This window comes from Oikopleura dioica, chromosome 1 (assembly GCF_907165135.1).
Source record: "Oikopleura dioica chromosome 1, OKI2018_I68_1.0, whole genome shotgun sequence".
Classification (NCBI taxonomy): domain Eukaryota; kingdom Metazoa; phylum Chordata; class Appendicularia; order Copelata; family Oikopleuridae; genus Oikopleura; species Oikopleura dioica.
This window is the reverse complement of record NC_137291.1, coordinates 11,226,927-11,248,397: the sequence shown is the minus strand read 5'-3', so window position 1 is coordinate 11,248,397 and position 21,471 is coordinate 11,226,927. Positions and strand designations below refer to the sequence as shown.

Here is a 21,471-nt window from a genome sequence, read left to right as displayed (position 1 = left end):
TTGTCATGCTCTTTCAACCTGCTGATTACAGATGTTTCAAAGCTGTACTTCTAGCAATATTAAAAAAATTCCTGTTTTAGAATGAGTTTTAATCAGGCGTCTACGAACCTTATTGAGAAACAACTGGATAATGGAATTTCCACCGTTTATCACCGCTCGACAGGGATCTAAATTTTTGCCGAAAATAAATTGCTATTGCGATGCGATTGCGACGCAAAATAGTCCGGAAATTGCGATGCGATTGCGATTTTTTTCGCAAATTGCGAATTTTTCGCGAATTGCGATTTTGTCGCCATTTGCGAAATTTTAGCGTAAAAAGTAATTTTTCAAAGGATTTAAGACTATTTTTTGAGGTCAGGCTTACAATTAAGCCTTTAGAACACAGAAAATAGGCTCTGAGTCAAAGAAAACCCATGTCAGAATAACGAAGGAGCATTTTGACAAGACCAAAGTTCGCAAAAAAATCGCAATTTGCGAATTATTGACGAAAACTGAGTTGCGATTGCGATGCGATTGCGATTCGATCAAAAAATAATTTGCGATTGCGAATTTTCTGCGAAATTTCGTATCGCAATCGCAAAATATTCGCAAATTGCGATTTTCGCGAAAAAATTTAGATCCCTGCCGCTCGAAAGACTTGAAAATCGCCCTCGAAGGTAAAAAATAAGATTCTATTTTGTATTTAACAAATTCAGGACTTTTGGGAAAGCTTGATTCTGAGTTGGCGCAAGGACGAGAGCCAAATTGGGCGAGTCTGTTAGATAGCTACGCGCTTATTACAGGAAAGGTCAGAAAAGTGCACTACTGAACAGATTGTCGAGCGCTTTTGACACTTTATAAGGCCAAATTGAAACACTAACGCGATATCTTAGAAGTGAAAGTGCTCCGCGACTTGTGTAAGCTCCATCTTTAAAAATACAGCTAGAATATCCGCTGATCTAGTAATACGAGCTGCTTCCCCGTAATCCTCAACCCGCACCGAGACGAAGTGGTCGCTAGATTGACCGAAGAACGCGTTCCATCTGTAAACCACGAAGTAGTCCCTGATTACCTTCGAACCAAGCCTGATCCCGCGGTAGATGCGCTTCAAAAGGAACTGAACAAAGACAGTAAGTGCACACTGTAGCAGCGTCAGATGCAAGTTTCATTTAGACTCAACGATCGATGCCGACAAAATTAAGCAAGTAAACGATTTGGTCAACAAACTAGTCGACAAGATAGAAGCATCTCTCGATAACAAACGCCACAACCTTGAAAACCGACGATACAACGATGATGACGACACAAATAGCCTCATCGGCACATATTACTACGGAATTGGGCTCACAAATGTCACATCGGGCGCTCGAAATCGTAAGGTCTCATTGTAAACTCCTTCTTCACGAATTTAAGAACCTCCAGTGAACCAGCAACGACCAGGAGGAGTGAACATTCGCCCCCAACAACCGACAAAACAGTGGTGAATAAATCTGCGCTTGCTTTACTGCCTAATATCACATTAATTATCTACAAGTGTCGAATAAATGAATGTATTGCAATATTGAGTGTGGCAGTGATGCATGCTCAACATGACAAAATAAATAAAGTAAGGCAGTCAAAATTGAACTACCATCGTGCAGGAGAGCTCTCTTTCTTCGTGCCCCTAAAATATTTTGTCACGCTAGGAAAAAATGATAGAGATACCATCCAGGAGGTGAGGAACCTTCTTTTTTCGCGCCCCTTAACAATTTCATTAGATAAAGGAACTTAAAACGCCTAGCTACCATCCAGTTGATGCGTCCTCTTTTTCGACGCTTTTAGAAAGTTTGCTAAGATAAGGAGATGGAGAGCGGCCACGAGCTATTGACCGATCTCGTGAATATTGACTTCGACCATTTTTCCTGCCTCGACTGCGCGATCGAGAGTAACGATTTCTACGAGAATATCGCTCATGACTCCGGGATCGATAGCGTCGTCCGCGACTTCTAGATCGTGAATACCGTCTCCGACTTCGTGAGCTAGAATAGCGTTGTCGGCTTCTCGATCGAGATTGTCTTCTTTCATTGTATCCTCGTGGATTGTGTCCAGCAAATCTACGCCTGTCGTCGCGCTTAAAGCAGTCAACGCGAGATTGCTCCGTGATACTGTAGTCAATTCGGATTCTACTGAAAATGTAATACGCGACAGTAAGATTTGATTTTTACCTTTCTCCAGAACCGATGTAGATTTCATTTGCATCCTTTTTCGCATAAATAGCGTCATCAATGTTCTCAAAGGTCACAAATCCAAAACCCCTCGATTCTTTGTATTCTCGATCGTAAACAAGGTTACAGGACTATAAAGCTTTACTTAGGTTTAAATTACATTCCGTGTCATACCAAAATACGGCCATATCGTTCAAACACCTTTCGAAGTTCATTCCGTGAGATATCTCGGCCGAGATTGAAGATACCAAAAATGAAAATAGATCCTAAATTTTTACTCGATTTTACCTAAAGTTCTTGAGGCTCGTGGATGATCTCGAAATGACTGACGACCCCGGTACATAGCGTCTCTGTCTTTAAGACGACGTCTTGAGTTTGATCGGGAATCCCGTCTACGTTGAGATCTACTACGGGATCGAGATCTACGTCGGTAGGGACTTCGTTTTACTAACAAATTTCATGTGAATACATGTTATTTGAGCAAGTTACCTGAGCGTGAGTTGCTTCTGCGAGATCTCCCTCTTTTGCAGTCAGAATCTAGGCTCATTGATCTTGAGTTTCTCATATTAATTCGCCTGATCTTTAATCTTTCCAGTAATACGAATTCGACAGCTATTAACCAGGAAGATTGACGGTTATTTTTGTTTTTGAAAACGTCTAGAGAAGAATGCTTGAAAAAATATTTTCATCTAGAATGCCTGCACCTGCTCCACCAAAACTTGAATAAACATTTATTCCATGTAATGATTTATTTACAAAGACATAAGGCTTATTTTAAAGGCTCCTTTTCACCGGCGACGTTTTCGTCTTTGTTTCCAAAGATATTTTCAAAAACGATCGAACAGACTCCAAATATGGCTGAAGAAAGGCAGATGGCAGTCGTCAGAGCAAAACTGTAACCCCATCCTTTTCGTGTGTTTCCAAATGTTTCCAAGATTGCCCCGGCCAGTTGGGGTGCAGCGAATCCTGCAGAATTGGAAAAGGTGTTAGAGATTGAGTTTATTCTTCCAGCGTATTCAGCGCCGAAGTCAAGGACGTTAGATTGGATATTAACACACTGAATCTATTCTTACTCTGGTAGTAAATATAAATTTACGTAAAGGCCAAGCCATAAAAGGGATGAATTCAGCAGCAATAAGGCAAGAGAAACATTGCACCCGATAAAATTCATCGCTAGAAAGCTACCACCACATCCGATGGCGCCGATCATGATTGAGCCTCTCCTTGTTTTACTTATTCCGATGGATCGTATTGAAATATCAGATAAATAGCCAATGAGAATTTCCGATATTGTTAAGCAAAGCATTGGTAGAGCTGAGTAAAGACCGCTTGCTTTGATGTCGAATCCAAGAATTCTTAATGAGGTTGAAATCACTTTCATCCTGAAAAAACTATCGATGTATTTTTCAACCCTTCCTGTTCATGTACATCGGAAACATTTGCATTGCCGTAAAAGCAGCAAAATCTTTACCAATGCATCCGATTATGAATCCCCAAACAGGAAGATAAGTAAAGAGTTTCATGAAAGGAATATCCGTTTTTGCCATATTATTTTGGCCAGATCGAGTCGATACGATTAGTTCTAACTCTTCCTTTGAAATTGTCTTGTGCTCTTCGGGCGTTTCTGTCACGCGAAATTGCCAAACAAGAACCCATAGAAAGGTAGCGATTGCTGGAATATGGAAAATTACGGGCCAACCATAAGATTGAATGATCCAGCCGCCCGCGAGATTTGTCAGCAAGAGACCGAAAGTCATCCCCGAGAAGATCAAATTGAGCAAGAAAGACTTTTCATTTTGCGGAGCCCATTTTGCCCATGCTTCAGTCATAGCTGCTGAAGATCCACTGTGAGAAATTCCGAGTAAAATTCTTAAGATTACACCAAGACTGTAACTCAATCGGATTGCATAAGGAAAGGCAAGGTTGATTATCGCGCCAACAAGCGATGACCAAAAGAGTAGCTTCTTGAATCCGTATTTGAATCCAATCCATCCTCCTACCATATGAAACAGGACATATCCATAGTAATAGCACCCCAGGAGCTTCATTTCCTGTGATTCTGTCCAATGAAACTCTGTTTCTTGGCTCTGTAGTGATTCTGTAGCATTCGAATTTGTTTCCCCTGAGCAATGGTTCGTCTCATCTTCAACTTCCGTCGAATTATTTGAGTTCATTCCAATAACGGCTATGGAAAGATTTTGCTTGCTGATGAAGATCTACAATTTCTTAGAATGATGGCAATGTCAAATTTTCTTACCAGCATCAATCCCAGCCAGGCTAAAAGCGCCAGTTCATGTCTCTTGCTCATTTTCTCTCTCGTTCTTCTGAAAGGATACCAGATCTTCTGGCGAAGATCTGAAAGACTCTCTTTGGCCTTGGTCCAACGCAAGGGCTTTTCGTGTTTCCTCTCTGAAACTTTTTTATAACCTCAGAAATATTCTGACAAAAGCAAAGAAAAACGAGCAAATTGGAAAACACTAGATGTAAATTGTAGTTTCACAATATTACGTGACTCCTCACCTGAACCAACGCACGAATCTCGTAGAAGCGGCTCATTTTCTTTATTATTCTCCTCAGCTAAAATCTCTGAGTATCGCTCTTTATACATGTCTCAATCGCTGAGACGTAAAAACGGTTTTGTTCAATTGTCAGATCAAAAATAGACATTATCAGTTTGCTTCATCGAAAAAATATTTTTGAACGGTCGTGAACCCGGGTCGTTTATTTAGGCAGAAACCAGACTTCAATCGAGTAATCGTACAGAAAATCGTAAAATGGAACAGGAGACTGGTAGTTTTGTTGTGTTACTTCTCCGCATCGCCAACCGGTTCCGTAAGGGTAGTCTAAATATAATTCCCTGACGGATGACAACTATTTGTTCTTACTTGAATGGACGGTCATTCGATGCCAGTCCATGTTCTCATAAGTACAGTTTTTGTCATCATTCTTTTTAACGCTCAAAAAATATGTTTTCAGCAGTTTCCGTCAATAGATGAGAGCTTTTCCTGGATAGTGCAGTCATACGTGTCGATATTGTAAAGGTAAATCTCTGGTGCACCAGAAAAACCAAGCGGTTCTGACGGAAGATCTTTGCTGTAGTAAGTAAAGGCCCCATTCACGAGGCGTCCAGTAAAAGTTTCTTGTGACGGGAGATCTTGAGACTCAAAAAATGTCTCTGTTGGTGAAAAATGACCGAGTTTGATGGTTGTCGAGTTGGTTTCGCGGCAGCCAAGGAACATCCATGAAGATTCAACCAAGGGCTATTTTCAAGAGTTATGGTTTGAATGATCATTGAGATTTACAGTGATCTTTTTGATGAGGTACGAGTCGTAAAACAGCTGCGTGTATTTTTGACGGAATCCAAGTTTCTCTAGGTCATCATAAGTGTAATTCCTGACGACTCCCTTAGGAATCTCCGCAAGAGCAATTCCAAAAAGTAAAAATCTCATTTGATGTTCTTATTGATTCATTCTCGAGCATAATTTGCGCCATGTGACTCCTTCTCATGACGAGTTTCAAAATTCAGGATAATGATCGAGCGCGAAAATCTGGAGCAAAGGAGTTTTTATGATCTCCCTACGATTACACTCTTCAGTGATCTGGAAAGATGATTTTGAGCTTAGTAACTTTTCGCATAAGATTTTTAATAAGAGAAAGAGATGGGGGATAGCAGTGATTTTTCATACAGAAACGTCACTTTCAAACCCAAAGTTCATATAAAACCATATGAAATATCCGCTGCACCCGCTGAAGTCAGTCATTACAGTTCGAAGAATCCTCTTTTTAAAAAGTCAACGCTGAAAAACGCCGATGAGCCGGATTCCAAGTCCAGAAACAAGCTCCTTCAGCGGCGCGGCACGGGATATCCTGGCGCTGACGGATTCTCAGAGAAAAATCGCCGAAAGTTCTCCGTCATCGCAAATCTGAAGAACTTTTCCTCTGATTCTGAGCAAGGCGAAGATGAATACGCAGTCTCCCATCCTCATAATTCCACGCCTATTTATCAAACAAAGAGCCAAAAAAGTCACAAACAGAAGCACAAAGTAAATTTTGATGAAACTATCGAAGAGGTCCCACGAGCAAGACTGTCAAAGGTGACTTTCTTGTCGGTAATTGAAACTCAAGTTTTAAGGACTCCATCCAATCCATTGACTCAACAATTTCAATAACGGATCAGGTTCCAAATGGCTACGTCCCAGGTATTGAAACTCACCGACTCGAGCCCTGATAATTTCAGTAAACGAAATTGACGATTTGAGCCATCGAAGATCGCAAAAACTTACTCAAGCACCAGCTGTTGATGATCGTATTCTTCAGAAGTACGCTAGGCGCATTGTTAGGTTAAAATTATCCATCACACAAACCTAACTTGCATTTTTCACTAACACTCTCCGTCATTTTTATTTCTACCGCTTCTTATAGAACTGCTTTGAAGAAAGGAATGAAAGAAGTTGCCAAAAATCCATCAAAAGCGCCTGAAAAACAGATTCACAAGAAATTTTCAAAGTCCGTCGATCAGATTAACGCTGTTGGCAAAGGTTTGTTAAATTTTTGTGCTCTCCAATGAAACGATGCCTTCCTAGATGATCAGTTCAAACGAAAAGCATCCTTGTTTCCAACTGCAATCGAGCTCCCTTCCCAGCGCGGAAAAGATTTCTACGGAAGAAAACAAAGTGTTGCCGAATTCACCAAAACCGTTTACAACACCCCGAAGAGTCAAAAGTTATCAAATGCAGATGTGCCCATCTCCCAGCGTCGCCTCTCTCGTGCCGTCAAGGCTATTTTGAAGAGCGAGGAAAGCGAAACCGGCTTTGCTTTTCTTAAGTACACTGTCGATATCTGGCCCCATTCCAACTTCTATAACGTGCTTGAATATGCGAATCTGACTGCCATAATCACCTTCGAAAACGGCATACGCTCCGAGCTGCTGGAATTCCCCCGCTCTGGCAAATACTGGAGCACTTCAACATTCAACGGACCGGATCATGGTGATCCTGAGAAAATCCAAGTCTGGCTGAAATCGACCAACAAAGCGAGTAAAACTTGGATGTTGGATTGTTGCACATTATCTACGGAAAACTCAAATTGGATCTTTCCAAGTTGTCAGTGGTTTGGGAGTGACTGTACTTTTCAAGATTTGCCCGTTGGAGTGCGGTTAGTGTTACTGTAAATATTGCCAAATATTTTCTCTTTAGATACCAAGTTTGCATCAGAACAGGCAACTCAATGGGTGCAGGTACGAACAGTGAAGTGTTGATCCAAGTCTTTGGCGACCACGGAGAACGAACAAATTACTGGAAGCTCGGCTACTCGGAAACGAACAAGACTCCTTTCAAACGAGGCCAGGCTGATATTTTCACTATTGGAGACAAGTTAGAAAACTCGAAAAAAAAAGAGTTTGAAATTCTCTTCAGAGATATCGGCTATCCAACAAAGATCAAACTACGAGTCGTGAAGCAGGACAGGTTTTTCAACGTCTCAAAGTGGCAGCTTGATAGCGTCACTGTGTCCGTTTGCCGATTCAAGGAACGCTTCAGAGTCTTCTTTTAGGTTTTGCTATTAGATCGGGTATTCTCAAGCAAAGTCAAAGGAGAAAAACTATCCAGATTGGGACAACTCTCTAAAGTTCTCTGCGAATAATCAGTGGTTCGAAGCTGGACAAGTCATCGAAATGGTGATACGAACAAATTCATCCTCTTGCTTAATTTTTTTAGGAATCGGACGAACTAAAACGACAAAAACGACGCCTGAAGTGGTAACCTCTTCAAGCACCAAAAACAAAAGTGAGCCTAATGCGGGGCTCGAACCCGCGACCGTTGGATTAAGAGTCCAACGCTCTACCGACTGAGCTAACCAGGCCCGTTATCATGCACAAACTGTACATTATATGAATTTTTGTATGTTCAGCGTTTAATAAAATAATAATTAAATGAAATAAATTAGAATAAGGAACTTTTAAAGTTTAAGACTAACAGCGGTTTTCGTTTCGGCTTGTTTTCCATTACTGGCTGATATTAGATCATAATCGTTTCAAAACGAGCATGGTATTTTCGTCGAAATTAAGATCTCGTCCTTGATTTCCAACGGGCGCTTCCTCGGCACGCTCTTCTATCTCCGATGTAATCTCTTCTTTCCTAGGCGGGCTCATAACAAGTCCTCCAAGAGCGCTTGACGGTGATCCGATTCCAGTTTCAACATCGTTGTTCGACGTCGAAGAAAATTCCGATATCGAGTCAATTCTATCCCGACTTCTGCCCTTGGAGGTTCGTTGATTCTTCCGCTTCTTTCTACGAACTGGATGAATGATTTTCTTCTTGCACATTACTGAGCAACTCGGCGTAGTAGCGACATTTGTCTTGTACCAAGCAAATTTTCGGACGACGTTCAGTGAGATCGTTGAGCCACGTCGTGCAGGGATAAAAAGTGCTGGTGCTCGTTCTAGTGCACTACACGACATTGACGTGTCTAGGAAGATGAATATATTCGCGGAGATTTTGATAATTTCGCGGACCTTTTTCGTTGAAGTCAGAATTTGGGTGAAGGAATCCGGAGCGATTAGCTTCTGCTAAGCAGCTCGGGCAGACGCATTTTTCTTCGTAGTTTTTCATCATAAGCTCCCTCTGTTGTGTCCCGCAGACGATAGAAACGCTGAATATACGATTCTGAATAGCAGTTAAAATAAAGATACCTTGATGCTCTTGATCTTGTCATTTCATTATTATCTCCTCTTCTCGCCTGGCGATACAATCCGACGAGGAACCGTTTGAACTCTTTATTCGTCCTGCCGTAGATAATCGGATTCATGAGCGAGTTCGACATGCCAAGTAGCAAAAGCCAATCGAGTGTTTGGTTTCTCGTCGTGTTCTTCAGATTTTCAACGCAGCTTTCAAACAAGAAAAAGCCGACGAAAGGGCACCAAGTCAAGAAGAAACAGCCGAGGAGTAATCCGACAGTTCGAAGTGCTTTTTTGGAAGCTTTGCGACGAGTCGTGAGCTTTGCGATGATGCTTTGATGCCTTCCAGACTAAGTAAAATATAAATATGTGTTCCTCAGAAGGAATATACAACCCTTGAAGACTGGGAAAAGTAGTTTGAGATTGAGTATCTACGGCCGCCGGAGAGGGAGGCAGTTGACTGAGATAAGCTCTGATGCAGTACGCTAAACAGGCGCGGTCAAAAGTCGCATTAGTGGTCTTAATTCGCTCTAATGCTTATCAATTTCTATGTGCTTGGCCAATATTTTTAAATTAAAAATAGTGCCGGGCACAGTTGACCCTCATTTTACCTTGGCGTCTGAGCCCTCGTGACAGTAGAAGACTTTGGATCGAACTCTGATATTGAGTTGAGATGAGCTCGCTGAAATTAGCTTAGCTTGAGATTTTTGTTGATTTTTGTAGACTTACAGAAATCAATAAAATCTTCGTATACAAAATTACAATTAGAGAAAGCATCGGAATAAAAATAACTCCACATAGCAAGATCACTTCCACCTGGCTTGAGAAACAAAGGTCAAACCAATAAATAATGGTTTTATTACATAACTCTTTTTAATTAAGAAAAGCAGATATTTTTGATTAAAATAATTTGATTGAACATTTTAATCTAAAGTGATCGAAATGTGTATGTCAAGCCAGTCACGTGGCGAAACCGCGGGGAATGAAATTGAGACATGAAACTCGGCAGGTTGCTTTTTCCCGAAAACTAAGAAAAAGTTGTGTCCCGGAGATGTACAGAAGTTTGTACCTATCGTAGCACAAATCATCAATATCTGGGTCCAGACTCCAGCCAGCGATAGGCAGTAGATTTGTCACTGATAAAAGACAGTTATCTTAGACTGCTCTAAGTGCATGACTGTCTTATTTTTAATTTATACAGTTATTTCTAGATGCCGATCTTGGCAAACTCAAATTACCGAATGAAACAGTCCAAATCATCGTGTTGAGCATCCAAGCACCTTTCGATGTCAGGAGAAAATTCTGATCTCTATCAAAAGGACGTCTGATCGTGGAGTAACGATCAGCCGCGATCGTACCAAGCGCGCAGATTGAAGTCTACGGATAAGTTATTCAATTCAATTTTGACCTATTTTCGTTACCTGACAACAAGTGCCAACAACGAAGACTCTCGCAGCGCATCGAAACTTTCAGATGGGTCATTAAAATCATGTGCGGCCATGAATGTCTTTGTATTTTCAAACCCTATCCTGTAAGCCGAGATTTTCATCACTCACTTTCATCGGAGGACTAAGAACTGCAACAGAAATAATGCTAAAACCAACCATCGTATCGGCCAAGCAAAGATTTTGGGTAAAAGCAAAACACATGTTTTGGACATCTCTTCGTCTCCGCATAATAGACACTACAATCGAGTACCGTATTAATACTGGTCTAGCTGTTTCAAACACACAGCATTAGAGGTCAAATGCAACGATGAAAAAGGAGTGTTATTTGAGAGATTGGCTACTGAGCAGAATATAAACGGTTCAGTCAAGTTTATCATTAAATCGAGGCATTTGACCTGAGATATATTCCGATTACTACATATAATATGTAACATATTGCTACCTGAAATGCCAACGAGCACATTGAGACCGATGATCAAAATTAGCAAAAGCGACGATAGATATAGAAATATAATCTCTGTCGTGTCATAATATATCTAAAAGTTCATTTATTCTTCGTTCTCTACAATAGTTTAAAAAGACATACATCTAGGAGTTCCTCTGGGTTCGTCGAATTGGAGACGAAAACGATAGTATTTCCCATCTTCTCGATATCTTCTTAGGCCCGAATATTATCGAAACTTCGGCGGCTGCCATAGCATTTTAATTTCTCAAAATTTCCAAGTCAAAAATATTGTCCACCTGCGGAAAAGATGCAAAGTTGATGGAGAGGCGAAAATCGTCGCCGCACTTTCCTCCGTTGAGTAACCCCTAACTGACCTAAAGATAAAGAGCGCCACCTTTAAGAGATTGGATCTAAGGCTGTGTGCCCAACTATCAGGTCATCTTCAAAAGAAAACTCGGATTAAGTCATCTGACAACTTTGCTTTACATTTTATATGCGACTTATGCCAGTGTTGAGGTCAATTTTTAAGATTTATTATCAATATCAAACAATATGTACAGGCAGTCACAGTCTAAGTTTTCTACGAGATTCGTCGTCGTTTAGTTTTAAAATGTCTATACAGTAAGCTATTTTAATCAAACGGCTTATTCAATAAGCTAAAATATAGTTGAATCAGGTTTTAAGCAGATGGATTCAGAAAGAGTCAAATGAAATGAGAGCGTACTGCTTCTCTAGTGACTTGACTAAGTTTTCCTTTTCGTCGTCGGGCAAAAAGGATGCTTTAGCTGCGTTGAGGTTTGATTCTATTAGCTTGTTGGTGCTGACTTTGAAGCGTTTCTGACACTTTTGATACTCCATTTGTAGATTGTTCTGGAAGATCGTCGGATCATCCGTAGAAAGTGAACAGTTAACGTCGCTGTCGAAAAACCTACAATAAAAGTTGAGGATTAAGAAAAAGATCAGTCGTTACTTTTTGATCGGATGCTCGTCCCATTTTTCATTCCAAAATCCGCCGATTTTACAGCATGATGTCAAGCAACATTCAACATGAATGTTTTTGTCCTTCAAATTTCGCGTTTAGGTTGCATTGAAAATAAAACTACCTTTATGTAATCCAGGAGAACAGGGTCTTCAATCATGTGATAGCCATGTCCAATACGTTCCGCGTTCAAATACAGTAATGCCTAAGTAATGTGTCAATAACGGCCAGTGGTGCCATCAGAGAATGTAAATATTTGAAGCCTTGAGAGTGGAATTTCCCAAGAAATATCAAAAATTTATCGAAAGAGGAAATTTTCAAGACTCGTAGACGAACGGCAGGCCTTGGAAATCAAGGAAGAGTACATACGTTTTTGACGGACGATGGGCCACCAGCCTCTCCAGCGTGAGCGGTTCGGTGAATTCCAAGCTCTTTAGCTTTATTGAATGCGGTTATGAAGAGTTTCTCCTTTTTCGTTTTGTAGATGTGGCCATTTTCGTAGCCAGCAACATCGATTCCGACAACAATGTCGGGATGCCTTGTCGCAAGATCAATTATTGGCAGGGCATATTCCCACAGCCCCACAACATTCGCTAGAATCAGCCGGCATTTGACGCCGTAATCTTCGTACGCATCGTTGATTGCTTGCTTGACAACAACAATGACATCGTCGGGAGTCATACTTCCACTGAATCAAAGGTTCAAATCTGCAGATATATCAACCCATACGATGACTTAAAATGCGGCTCGAGTTTGCAACTCGCTAGAAGCATCGGACAGAATCGAAGCTCGGCGTATTCGACGCGTTGTTGGTACAAGTCCTCAATGAACTCATACGTCACTCTGTAAATGGCATCTTTGCGACCTTGAATCAAGCCCATGAAGAACTTGAATCGTTCCAAGAAGAGCAGCAGCGACTGATCTTTGTCTCCTTCCTCAATCACTACCAGGCTACGTAGCTCGGACATATTTTCCCAGGATTCAGAAAATGGCCCCATCATTTTCGCAAAGTCTCTGAAATCGATTAGGGTATAAAAACGGATTGATTTCTTACTCTGGGCCTTTTGCTCGAGCTTCTCGTTGGAGATCGACGATGGTTTCTAGCCGTACTACTCCTTCCAAATGGACATGAAGCTCAACCTAGGAAGACATAGAAGAGAGCACGAAGAAATCACTTACCTTTGGCCATTTATAGAGCTTGCATCTATCTTCTTCCTTCAGCGAGTTTCTCTGGAAGGGCATTACTGCTGTTGATTCGTTTCTTTATCTGATAAAAATGGTTACCGGGCGAGTTTGATTCGACTGTCGGAACTTGTTTATCCAGAATCAACAAGCGGATAAGCACGAGAATTCCGGCGAGTTTGTGCGCACCCACTTCTGCCCCAACGCCTCAGGTAAGATCGGTCACGCCCACGGGGAAACCTCGATCAGAAGGGCGAGTTACGCTAACAATGTTTTCCTAGATGATTCTTTATCAAGCTACGCCCGAGTAACTAGTTCTGCGTTACGATCAGCCCATGTGACTTGACCTCAAAAAGCAAACATGGAAAGGTCACTTTTTATTGAATTTCTCTGAACGTATTGCGCAAACACTCGATGCATTGATCTCAGATACGAACGGGCTGGCCATAAGCAAATAAAGGCATAAAATGACGCAAGGTTCATAAATTGTTCGTTACGAATATCATCACTTTTGTACTTGAGGCCCTTTTTCCCAGACCTCTGAAAAAAGTACCTGTTTCAAATTGATGAAGAGTTGTTCGAGTGATCTAGATTCTTGAAACCCTCCGTTTTTATGCTCTCTCTATCAAGACTATCGCTTTATTTTAGACGTAAAAATACGCGCTGTCAGTCTCTAATCGAAAGGTATTTCACCGAATCAGAACCAGGGGAATTTCCCCAAAAAGATGCACCGGCTTACTATATTTTCAAGTTTTTCATAAATATCATAGCACCATTATTTTTTTCTCTAGAAGAGTCTGGCGTTTTCTGTGCTCTAGAACAGAGACAGTGATGGATTTTTCAGTACAGTCATCGTAAAAAACATCAGTACCTGTCGCAAAAAAATGAGCACAACGACTGCACTTGCGCTAGAATTAGACGACAGACATTTTCTACAGCAACTTTCCCATGTCATTTTGATGTTCAAACATGCTTCTAGACTCTATTAAACTACCACTTGAAATTCATCACTAAGATGAATCGCATCAATTTTAAAATGCCGACAAGGATCAAAGATAATAGATTTAATTTATTGAAAGAATTAATATAATCTACACTTGAACTATCTTCCAGCACTTGAAGCTGGAAGCGAACCCGTCAACAATGGTCGGCTAAGCTTCTGACATCGTAAGAAGAGTAGTGAACGTCGTAGCATGGGTATTTCGTGATTTGGAGATCTTGAAGGTCGTAGTTTTCAAGGCGGAAGTCGGACATCACATTTGTTTTTGACAGCTTATATAAGTAAAGCACTCGTATTGAAAATTTTATTACCTGGTTCGCAAGTTTCGTGACAATCAAATGCCCTGGCTTGAAAATGTTCAAGACCTTCTCCATAAATCCCGCGTGATTTCCATCTGGATGGTTTGTCTCGAAGCTTGCAAAGGAAAAGTCGGTTTCCGGCGTGATATGAATCGTAAAGTAAAATCCACCAGGAATGATCGCATTGCAGGAGTAACCACAGGGCTGGAACATGTGCGAGTCGATTCTAGCGCCAGGTATGAGCTTGGAAATGCCAGAAGAAAGGGTCGCCGCGTGTCCAGTTTGGTTGGAGCTAGTAATTATTGATTTTGACGCAAAAAAGGCATAATTATGTTCGCATGTTCGAGCTTTGTCCGTATTATTACCGTTCATGCTCGAGACAAACCTGTAGTAGAATTGCTTCATCGCTTGTGGGTCAAGATCGCTCATAATAAGTTCAAATCGCTGGTCGGGCTGGCCAATACTGACCCCAGTGGAGCTCCGTTGAACTTTTGTGTAAAAGAACCAGCCTGATAGACATCTTTCAACAGGAGAATATTAAAGACAGTCATCCGATCGGACAGACTGTCTCATCTACTTACAGTCAATATTAACTTTTCCCATAACATACGGTGCGCCTCCTTCTACGAATTTGTCCAAGTACCCTACTTCGTCTATTTCGTGATGATGACTCTGCTATTTTTATAGACTGTTTTCATCTAAATTAATGAGCTCCTCACCGCGTTCCTGAAAAACTACTATGCATGTCGACCTGCGCTTTTGGCTGGAGAAAGTTTCGTCTGGAGTAAAATACATCCTTTTATGCGTTCGATATTTTTTAATGAAGAAAATCGTCATAAATCAACAATATTTGAATTTCGGCGCCAAGGTTAATCGAGAGTCAAGTTGATCTGAATGAGGCGAATCAAAAACTCATCCCCTAAACCCGCCTGATCCTCGTTCTATGGATGCCAATTATCTTTAAATAATATATCAGCGATTGAGTCCTACAGATTTATGGCGGCCTCAGGAGAACAATGAAAACTGATGGCGTCGATTATTTCAGTAATGCCAGTCACTTATCAACTGTAGTCCCCATCTGTACATCGCAAGTCATCCGATTAGCTTTCAGATCAATTAGAACTCGAACTTGAGTTGGAGGTCGCGCCGCGGTCACAAATTGTTATTCATTTCGAGTTTGGCAGTTACTCAATTATTCATTGTCCCGTAATCCCCAACACCGAATCCGGACATATTTCTATTGAGCGCACTTTCCTGAAGACGCGTGAGGCCGCACATCTTCGCGGCAAGCGTGATTGAATATTCTAGTGCTTTGAGACAACGCGTCGTACCGCATGTTTTGACAATAATGCGGTTCTCAAACACAAAGAGGGATGATTCGGATAAAATAAACGCTCTGATGTCAGACTTGAAAATCACATTTTTTTGCCAACTCAGTATTTATCTTCCACTAAGACTCAAAGTAGGATATGAATTTAGAGTACCTAGATCAATATGGAAAGAATTAACATGCTATCATACATGAGTGGATATAAGAGAACTAATTAATTTTAAGTCAGAGGATAAATTGCATACTGAATATTTATAGCTTGATCTTGAGATTAAAGACAGCTGTTTTATTTATCTCCACAACTCATTATCGTAAGAAAGACTACAAATGTATCTTATTTAAGTCCGTTCCTTACATCTTCATCCTCAATCTCCGACAAAATTTCCGCATCAACTCCCCTGACAAGCTCATCCCATTTCCCTCGTGGAATCTTCTTCAGATCTCCGTGCTCTTCGCCTTTTCCTTCTTCCGTCGTAAACCAAATCGACAGTAACTTCTCAGCACCTTCGAAAAAGTGGTCCGGTACCTTTTTTTCGAGTTGATTCTAAAAGCTCTACTTTCAATATTTTCAGTTAGAAATGAGCTATGAAGCTGAATTAACTCTTTCCCTGACCAACCATTTGAACTTTTTTGACCAAGCTCTGAATAAATATGAAAAAGTACGAAAAAAGGTCAGCTCTACCTGTAGCTTATGAAATTTGCTCTAAGACAACTGGCTGTTACCCGAATAAAGTCCTGAGCCGCCATTATTTGCTCAAATAGTAATTACGTTCCAAGAGACGGATTTTGACCGTCTTGTGGGGAAATTTCCTAGGACGATCTTGAAGACGCCCGACTGGCACTATGATTTTCCTAGAGTGATGATTTTCTATCAGACAAAATGGCACTTGCTTTGAGACACTTTAGTGATGTCTCAATACAAACTGCTGAAGGCGTGATTGACCAGATTAATTTAAGATTTATATTTCAATATATACATCTCATAATTCCCCATCCTTCTTTTAATCTTGAGAGACATATAATCAAAGGTATAAATTATAATTCATCAAGCAAGGGTCTGAATCAATAATGATCCCCGGTTCGGCAATGGAACTCTTTTCGTCTAACTCCGAAAGTTCATCTATTTCCTCCGATGAAAGGGGATCTCCTTGAGTCGCCTTTCAGGATACTTAATTGCGATTATTACTTTTTCATTTCAATCAATTTTAATCATTGACTGATAGGACAGAAAAAACGGCTCATCTAAGGGTGAGGGCGCACTAGGCGAGCCTTCTATAAACGCGGTGCATAAGAGGGATTTTCGAAATTCAATAAAAAGAGTGCAGACCTTTGCGGCCGAGCTTAAAGTTTTAGTAAAAGAGAGAAAAAAAAAATGCTTTCAACGGGAAGGAGTTCGAATGTCGGTGATTACTTTCAAAAATCTATGGTTTGGGTTCGTTATTTAAAATTTAAATTTATTTTTATTCTCTAATTTCCATCAAAATTGATAATTTTTCTTTTTTTCTTTCACAGAATTTCCTTTATAAAAGCTACTCCAGCGAATTTATACCGGAAAATAAACTAAACTCGTCTTACCTTAAAAAATAGTGTTACATTGTAAAGATTAATAATTAAAATTCTAGCTGGCGGTACTTTATTCCTGCATACTTATGCTGAGTTGGATCCTGAGCTGACTTCCAAGAACACATGTTATCCTGAAGAATTCCAGATCTTGTGCTTTTCTGTTTCACAAATTTCAAAAATGCGAATAAATATCTAAATATACTTTCTGAACTTGCAAATTGTCGATTCTTTGTTGACCCTGAATCATTTAAAAGTTTCCGGGCTCAACTAAAACCTATTTATTTTTAATTTCGAGCCAACAGTTTATTGCTCAACTCTTATGGTTAATTTTTGACTCGTTTTTGTCAAAAAATCATAAAGAGAAAAAATCAGTTTTCTCAAAAATTGATCGTCCGATTTTTTAAGCGAGAAATTTTCTAGAATATTGTTATTTATCTGATAAAGTAGAGGCCACATGATCAGATAAAAAAAGTGCGAGAATGGAACGCGAAAAGATGAAAAATTACGAAAGAGAGTACTTCGAGTTTTATTCCGCTTCACAAGAGTAAGTTTATTATATAAAATTCTTTTTTCAATTATTTTAAAGGGCACCTCAATATCAAAGCCAACCTATGAATTTTCAAAACTCGCAAAGGGCTGATTACGAAGGAGCCCATGGGAGTCAACAATGCTACGATCATCCTCCAAGTTCGCAGCAGATCAATGACTTCCAAGCTCATCCTGGGTTCAACTCTCAAGCTCCTCACTCACAAGGGTATTCGGAGTTTAGCGATCCATCAACAATTTCGGGCAGCCAAGTTCACGGGTAAGACGAAAGTTTGATAACTATTATATTTTTTTGAACTTAGACCGTCTCAAAATCAAAGACAACCCATGCAAAATGTCACTAATGCTTATCAACCTCGGATGCACAAGCCGCAATTTCCGGCCAGTTTTCCTCAACAGAAAAGACCTGCTCCATATAACATGTAAGAAATTCAAGAATTTACGAGAGCTAGAGAAGACTATTTAGTCCTAGTCAAGCGCCTTTTCAATCGAAGAGTCCTTACGACCAACATCATTCGCAACCTCAGCACAATTATCATCAACCTGCGGCCAATTTTCATTCTCATTCGCAGCATGCCAACCCTTATCATAACCAAAACGGCTTCCATCAAAGGTAAATCCATTTCTCTCCGTTATTTTTCTTCATTTCGATTTCAGAGCGCCAAATCCAAGTCAGTATCAACCGCCGCCTAATTATCATCAGCCGCAGCACTCCCAGCAGCCTCACGTTCATGTCACTGCTCCTCGACATCACCCACAGGTTAATCTTCATGAAAAATTCGACGAGTTGGTTTCAAAAAGCAAGCGCAATTCTCAAGGAAGACCCGAACGACCGCCGACTGGTTTTGACTTTCCGGTAAAGAATCTTCAATACCAGAAAGAATATGGAAAAGGGCAGTGGTGGCCGTTAGGTAAAAACGATCAGATTTGTGTAAATTTTTTAAATATCCTTCTAGCCGATGCAGATTTTGTCGTGAATCTTCGAATCAAGCCTGGAAGCTACTTACTCATCTTTGAGAACCTTCCTGAGATGATGTGCCTGGTCTGCAAGCTGAACGACATGATCCACTATTACATCGAAGAAGATTTTCTTTACATCGTTCAAAAATCGACAAAGAAATACCTACGATTCGAATTCATCGACTTCGGCGCAAGGGGTGTTTTCTTACAATATGCCTATGGTTTCTTGACGCAGCTGAAAGAAGATATTCTGAAGATTGATGATTCTGATCTTACAGCCAGGAAGATCGCAGCAGATAGACGTGAACGAATACTGAAACTAAAGGAGGAAGAGAAGATTTCAAAAGAGCGCCTTGAAATGTCTTTTGACGAACATAACTCGCCCATTCGACCAAGAGCATCAACGCTGGAGACTCCAAAAAGATCAAGTCCGGATTTGAAACGGCAATCGTCCCTAGGAGAAGTCAACAATCATGTAAAAAGTCAAGAACATAGCTTTGATTTGTCGGATCAGCAATTGGATATTGACGTCGACGCAGGACCTGCATCCTCTTCTCTACCCCCGCCGCTGAAAACAAAGAAAAAAACAAAGCCGAAAAAGAAATCGTCAAGTCAAGAAGAAAAACCCTCTAAAACTCCTGAAGTAGATGAGGATCCTTTCTCGATCGCCTCAATACTTAGTCGACCGAAAAGAAAGTCCAACGAAACTACAATGTTGTCGATGCAAATCGACATTGGACAGCAGAAAGAGATATTGGAACGATCCAAGAAGAAACTAAAAGAAAGAAAGAGTTCGCAAAAAAGGAAAAAGAAAGCAGAACAGGATGAAGAAGAAAATAAGAATGAGAGAGACGAAGGAGAGTTGCCACCAAAAGAACATTTTAAAGTTGACGAAACGACAGCTGTCCTTCTTCAAGAATTTGAAGAGACCGTGCTGAACGCGACAGAATGGAGTGAGGAAAAGGAAGGGTATCGGGAATTTATGATCGACTACAAACAGATGGAAGAAATACAACTTGGAAAATATGGAATCAAAAATAGAACATTCTGGGGCTTGAACCTTTATCGAAAAGAATTGACTGGTGATAGAGAATGGAAGGCATTGAGCAAGCCTGGGCGAAGAATCAAGATGGAGATGCAAATACAAGTGAAAAGAGTTCAGTTCTTTTTGGAAGATACAGTTGAAATATTCGCTGGTTTACACGGAGAAATCCAGGCTGCCTTTTACGGTCGATCAATTTATCTTGTCAGTGCCGAGGACAGGTCATTCTTGCGATTCGAGTTCGATACTCATGACGATCCAAATGCTATGAAAAGGTTCTTCAATCTTGGTTCATCTTTCATCCTTTCACGCACTAAAGACAACAGCTTAAAAGAAAAACCTTCAAATGAAAACTCTTCTCCACCAAAGCGTCCATATTCTAAAGAGGTAAGACGATGTCTACGATAAATCTCTGAAATTATTTCTAGGAGCCAACCAAACATTCAATCCAGGAGCCACAAACGTCATCAGTAAGAAAACCAAAGTTCTTCGTGATAAATCTCTACAAACTTGAGAAAGTCAAGGAGAAGCAAGATCGTCTTACAGGAGTTTGGGAGAGAATAGGTAATCAGTTTTTGTAAACTTGAATTCAAAATCTTTGTTTTAGCCCCGAAAAATAAGCCTGTCGGAGTGAGCTTCAACGATAACGGGATTGAATTCATTTTGCAACCTTATGCAGAAAATGAAAATTTTACGATCAAACAAGATGATGAATGCTTCTTCAAGAGGATCTCACGATCGGACCAGACTACAACGACTATAACTCGCTGGCTCTATCTGCAAAACTACACGTCGAAGGCTGGATTCCGATTTAGATATGAAGGAGAGTTTGACAAAATTCACAATGCTTTTAAAAAGATTCTTCAAAAGAAATTTGAAAGAAAAGGAAAAGGTTTAAAATTATGCTTCTTCATAGAATAAGTCGTATCAAAACTAACACTAAAGAAAATTCTAAAAAAACCTAAACAGGCTTGAAGGTATGCAAATCGAGGCCAAACATTCCGAAGCCAACTGAATATCATCAAACTCAATCAACACCTTCATCGAATCCCCCGATCGTGCATAAGAAAACTAAGAATGAAGCTGCAGAATCACAGCTTTCATCGTCGTTCCAAAAGGAAAATGTCGAGCGTTCAACGGATAAAACTCCGTTGAACAGAGACCCGTCGAAAAAGAAGCGTTCTCGAGAACAAATAATAATGGACAAGAAGAATAACCTTGAGAGAAAAGTCAACTCTTGGAGCAAGCGTCTAAACGAAGTTTTAGAAGCTCAGGAAACTGCATTCAGTAAGCGGGAATCTATCAACAGTCAACCAAGAAGTCAAATACGACAGCGATCTTCTACTCTTGAGCTTAAAAAGGCAGAGAATTGCAAAATGAAACGACAGAATTCAAATTCGATGGCTGATCTGGACAAATTGAACCAAAAGTTTGATGTAAAACAGCCTTTGAGAAAACGAAGAAATACTGAAAACAAAGAAAACTATCATCAAGTGCCGACTTCTTCAACAGCAATCCCGGAAATGGACACAAGTACCTCACAATTTGATGACAGAAAATCAGAAAGAGCAACTACTTGTCATATGGACATTCCAACGCAAGTTTTCAAAGACAACTCTCTTGATAATAGGAAAGGTTCTAGCTTCATTTTTTTGAGACCTTGTTGACCTTGAATAATGATTCTTTTTAAATGAACCCGTTATAGACTTGACTTTCTAAGAGATGTGTTGCATGAACAACAAAACGATGCTGAATATCCTGTTGCTCCTTTACTCTCAAACGGAAGGGGAAGGAATCAACAACAAAACGAGCAACAATCTC

The 21,471-nt window shown here is 40.3% G+C and overlaps 9 protein-coding genes, 2 long non-coding RNA genes and 1 other non-coding gene across 14 annotated transcripts; 4 read left to right on the top strand and 8 right to left on the bottom strand.

The window, feature by feature from the left end:
• The first annotated feature begins 81 nt into the window (after nt 1-81).
• LOC145704957 (uncharacterized) lies at nt 82-820 on the top strand. Its single transcript, XR_014134531.1, has 3 exons — nt 82-160; nt 633-656; nt 696-820. It is a non-coding gene; the product is annotated as an uncharacterized LOC145704957 (long non-coding RNA).
• Nucleotides 821-843: 23 nt separating this feature from the next.
• On the top strand, nt 844-1,582 carry LOC145712131 (mediator of RNA polymerase II transcription subunit 8-like; the record flags this gene model as incomplete). The annotated part of the gene is made up of 4 exons (XM_081789818.1): nt 844-896; nt 943-1,109; nt 1,153-1,353; nt 1,393-1,582. Coding segments are annotated over 4 exons (492 nt in total), but the record flags the coding sequence as incomplete, so codon positions are not given.
• LOC145704881 (uncharacterized) lies at nt 1,516-2,827 on the bottom strand. Of its 2 annotated transcripts, none has more exons than XM_081782348.1 (7): nt 2,673-2,827; nt 2,473-2,630; nt 2,358-2,432; nt 2,184-2,314; nt 1,764-2,144; nt 1,684-1,719; nt 1,516-1,642 (listed from the first exon to the last, which is right to left on the bottom strand). In XM_081782348.1, the coding sequence occupies exons 1-7, from the start codon at nt 2,746-2,748 to the stop codon at nt 1,606-1,608; spliced, it is 894 nt and encodes a 297-aa protein (XP_081638474.1). In that variant the 5' UTR covers nt 2,749-2,827; the 3' UTR covers nt 1,516-1,605. The 2 variants fall into 2 exon arrangements, with proteins under 2 accessions (XP_081638474.1, XP_081638481.1); XM_081782355.1 differs by having other exon boundaries at nt 1,764-2,141; nt 2,673-2,826.
• Nucleotides 2,828-2,923: 96 nt separating this feature from the next.
• On the bottom strand, nt 2,924-4,830 carry LOC145712130 (sialin-like). The gene is made up of 5 exons (XM_081789817.1): nt 4,704-4,830; nt 4,441-4,592; nt 3,595-4,399; nt 3,280-3,557; nt 2,924-3,240 (listed from the first exon to the last, which is right to left on the bottom strand). Exons 1-5 carry the CDS (start codon nt 4,789-4,791, stop codon nt 2,953-2,955), a joined length of 1,611 nt encoding a protein of 536 aa, XP_081645943.1. The 5' UTR covers nt 4,792-4,830; the 3' UTR covers nt 2,924-2,952.
• Nucleotides 4,831-5,842: 1,012 nt separating this feature from the next.
• On the top strand, nt 5,843-8,087 carry LOC145712129 (uncharacterized). The gene is made up of 8 exons (XM_081789816.1): nt 5,843-6,277; nt 6,316-6,382; nt 6,421-6,502; nt 6,606-6,721; nt 6,767-7,337; nt 7,379-7,555; nt 7,598-7,857; nt 7,898-8,087. The coding sequence occupies exons 1-7, from the start codon at nt 5,843-5,845 to the stop codon at nt 7,731-7,733; spliced, it is 1,584 nt and encodes a 527-aa protein (XP_081645942.1). The 3' UTR covers nt 7,734-7,857; nt 7,898-8,087.
• TRNAK-CUU (transfer RNA lysine (anticodon CUU)) lies at nt 7,970-8,042 on the bottom strand. The gene has a single exon. It is a non-coding gene; the product is annotated as a tRNA-Lys (tRNA).
• A 115-nt stretch (nt 8,088-8,202) lies between the features above and the next one.
• On the bottom strand, nt 8,203-9,697 carry LOC145712127 (uncharacterized). Its single transcript, XM_081789815.1, has 6 exons — nt 9,586-9,697; nt 9,468-9,538; nt 9,251-9,341; nt 8,872-9,206; nt 8,695-8,831; nt 8,203-8,648 (listed from the first exon to the last, which is right to left on the bottom strand). The coding sequence occupies exons 1-6, from the start codon at nt 9,631-9,633 to the stop codon at nt 8,203-8,205; spliced, it is 1,128 nt and encodes a 375-aa protein (XP_081645941.1). The 5' UTR covers nt 9,634-9,697.
• A 123-nt stretch (nt 9,698-9,820) lies between these two features.
• Nucleotides 9,821-10,329, bottom strand: LOC145695401 (uncharacterized). Its single transcript, XR_014133716.1, has 4 exons — nt 10,278-10,329; nt 10,095-10,233; nt 9,926-9,992; nt 9,821-9,883 (listed from the first exon to the last, which is right to left on the bottom strand). It is a non-coding gene; the product is annotated as an uncharacterized LOC145695401 (long non-coding RNA).
• Nucleotides 10,330-10,373: 44 nt separating this feature from the next.
• LOC145712126 (uncharacterized) lies at nt 10,374-11,044 on the bottom strand. Its single transcript, XM_081789814.1, has 3 exons — nt 10,891-11,044; nt 10,747-10,840; nt 10,374-10,540 (listed from the first exon to the last, which is right to left on the bottom strand). The coding sequence occupies exons 1-3, from the start codon at nt 10,945-10,947 to the stop codon at nt 10,374-10,376; spliced, it is 318 nt and encodes a 105-aa protein (XP_081645940.1). The 5' UTR covers nt 10,948-11,044.
• Nucleotides 11,045-11,271: 227 nt separating this feature from the next.
• LOC145702605 (adenosine deaminase-like) lies at nt 11,272-13,627 on the bottom strand. 2 transcript variants are annotated; one of them, XM_081779846.1, is made up of 8 exons: nt 13,464-13,627; nt 12,908-12,995; nt 12,783-12,868; nt 12,458-12,742; nt 12,098-12,416; nt 11,853-11,933; nt 11,720-11,811; nt 11,272-11,677 (listed from the first exon to the last, which is right to left on the bottom strand). In XM_081779846.1, the coding sequence occupies exons 2-8, from the start codon at nt 12,968-12,970 to the stop codon at nt 11,443-11,445; spliced, it is 1,161 nt and encodes a 386-aa protein (XP_081635972.1). In that variant the 5' UTR covers nt 12,971-12,995; nt 13,464-13,627; the 3' UTR covers nt 11,272-11,442. The 2 variants fall into 2 exon arrangements, with proteins under 2 accessions (XP_081635972.1, XP_081635980.1); XM_081779854.1 differs by lacking the exon at nt 13,464-13,627 and adding an exon at nt 13,041-13,432.
• A 357-nt stretch (nt 13,628-13,984) lies between these two features.
• LOC145712125 (S-adenosylmethionine decarboxylase proenzyme-like) lies at nt 13,985-16,286 on the bottom strand. The gene is made up of 8 exons (XM_081789813.1): nt 16,263-16,286; nt 15,886-16,083; nt 15,458-15,616; nt 14,938-15,005; nt 14,791-14,864; nt 14,595-14,718; nt 14,222-14,501; nt 13,985-14,182 (listed from the first exon to the last, which is right to left on the bottom strand). The coding sequence occupies exons 1-8, from the start codon at nt 16,284-16,286 to the stop codon at nt 14,048-14,050; spliced, it is 1,062 nt and encodes a 353-aa protein (XP_081645939.1). The 3' UTR covers nt 13,985-14,047.
• A 1,935-nt stretch (nt 16,287-18,221) lies between these two features.
• Nucleotides 18,222-21,369, top strand: LOC145712124 (uncharacterized). Its single transcript, XM_081789812.1, has 7 exons — nt 18,222-18,261; nt 18,308-18,559; nt 18,605-20,037; nt 20,079-20,214; nt 20,258-20,542; nt 20,620-21,285; nt 21,356-21,369. The coding sequence occupies exons 1-7, from the start codon at nt 18,222-18,224 to the stop codon at nt 21,367-21,369; spliced, it is 2,826 nt and encodes a 941-aa protein (XP_081645938.1).
• The last annotated feature ends 102 nt before the right edge of the window (nt 21,370-21,471 follow it).

Coding starts and splice junctions, on each gene's coding strand:
- LOC145704881 (XM_081782348.1), bottom strand. CDS start 2,748: ATGAGAAACTCAAGATCAATGAGCCTAGATTCTGACTGCAAAAGAGGG. Junction 2,433..2,472: donor CACGAGCCTCAAGAACTTTA/GGTAAAATCGAG, acceptor ATTTTCATTTTT/GGTATCTTCAATCTCGGCCG. Junction 2,145..2,183: donor TACATCGGTTCTGGAGAAAG/GTAAAAATCAAA, acceptor TTACATTTTCAG/TAGAATCCGAATTGACTACA.
- LOC145712130 (XM_081789817.1), bottom strand. CDS start 4,791: ATGTATAAAGAGCGATACTCAGAGATTTTAGCTGAGGAGAATAATAAA. Junction 4,593..4,703: donor AGATTCGTGCGTTGGTTCAG/GTGAGGAGTCAC, acceptor AAAAAGTTTCAG/AGAGGAAACACGAAAAGCCC. Junction 3,241..3,279: donor TTTTATGGCTTGGCCTTTAC/GTAAATTTATAT, acceptor GAATAGATTCAG/TGTGTTAATATCCAATCTAA.
- LOC145712129 (XM_081789816.1), top strand. CDS start 5,843: ATGGGGGATAGCAGTGATTTTTCATACAGAAACGTCACTTTCAAACCC. Junction 6,278..6,315: donor CACGAGCAAGACTGTCAAAG/GTGACTTTCTTG, acceptor TCAAGTTTTAAG/GACTCCATCCAATCCATTGA. Junction 7,338..7,378: donor GATTTGCCCGTTGGAGTGCG/GTTAGTGTTACT, acceptor TTTTCTCTTTAG/ATACCAAGTTTGCATCAGAA.
- LOC145712127 (XM_081789815.1), bottom strand. CDS start 9,633: ATGCTTTCTCTAATTGTAATTTTGTATACGAAGATTTTATTGATTTCT. Junction 9,342..9,467: donor ACGAGGGCTCAGACGCCAAG/GTAAAATGAGGG, acceptor GCGCCTGTTTAG/CGTACTGCATCAGAGCTTAT. Junction 9,207..9,250: donor ACTTTTCCCAGTCTTCAAGG/GTTGTATATTCC, acceptor TATTTTACTTAG/TCTGGAAGGCATCAAAGCAT.
- LOC145712126 (XM_081789814.1), bottom strand. CDS start 10,947: ATGGGAAATACTATCGTTTTCGTCTCCAATTCGACGAACCCAGAGGAA. Junction 10,841..10,890: donor ACCCAGAGGAACTCCTAGAT/GTATGTCTTTTT, acceptor ATGAACTTTTAG/ATATATTATGACACGACAGA. Junction 10,541..10,746: donor TGTGCTCGTTGGCATTTCAG/GTAGCAATATGT, acceptor ACTCGATTGTAG/TGTCTATTATGCGGAGACGA.
- LOC145702605 (XM_081779846.1), bottom strand. CDS start 12,970: ATGCCCTTCCAGAGAAACTCGCTGAAGGAAGAAGATAGATGCAAGCTC. Junction 12,417..12,457: donor GAGCCGCATTTTAAGTCATC/GTATGGGTTGAT, acceptor CCTTTGATTCAG/TGGAAGTATGACTCCCGACG. Junction 11,812..11,852: donor TTCTCCTGGATTACATAAAG/GTAGTTTTATTT, acceptor CGAAATTTGAAG/GACAAAAACATTCATGTTGA.
- LOC145712125 (XM_081789813.1), bottom strand. CDS start 16,286: ATGGCGGCTCAGGACTTTATTCGG. Junction 15,006..15,457: donor TCACGCGTCTTCAGGAAAGT/GCGCTCAATAGA, acceptor AACGCATAAAAG/GATGTATTTTACTCCAGACG. Junction 14,183..14,221: donor TCACGAAACTTGCGAACCAG/GTAATAAAATTT, acceptor TACTTATATAAG/CTGTCAAAAACAAATGTGAT.
- LOC145712124 (XM_081789812.1), top strand. CDS start 18,222: ATGCCAACCCTTATCATAACCAAAACGGCTTCCATCAAAG. Junction 18,560..18,604: donor AGGGCAGTGGTGGCCGTTAG/GTAAAAACGATC, acceptor ATATCCTTCTAG/CCGATGCAGATTTTGTCGTG. Junction 20,038..20,078: donor AGCGTCCATATTCTAAAGAG/GTAAGACGATGT, acceptor AATTATTTCTAG/GAGCCAACCAAACATTCAAT.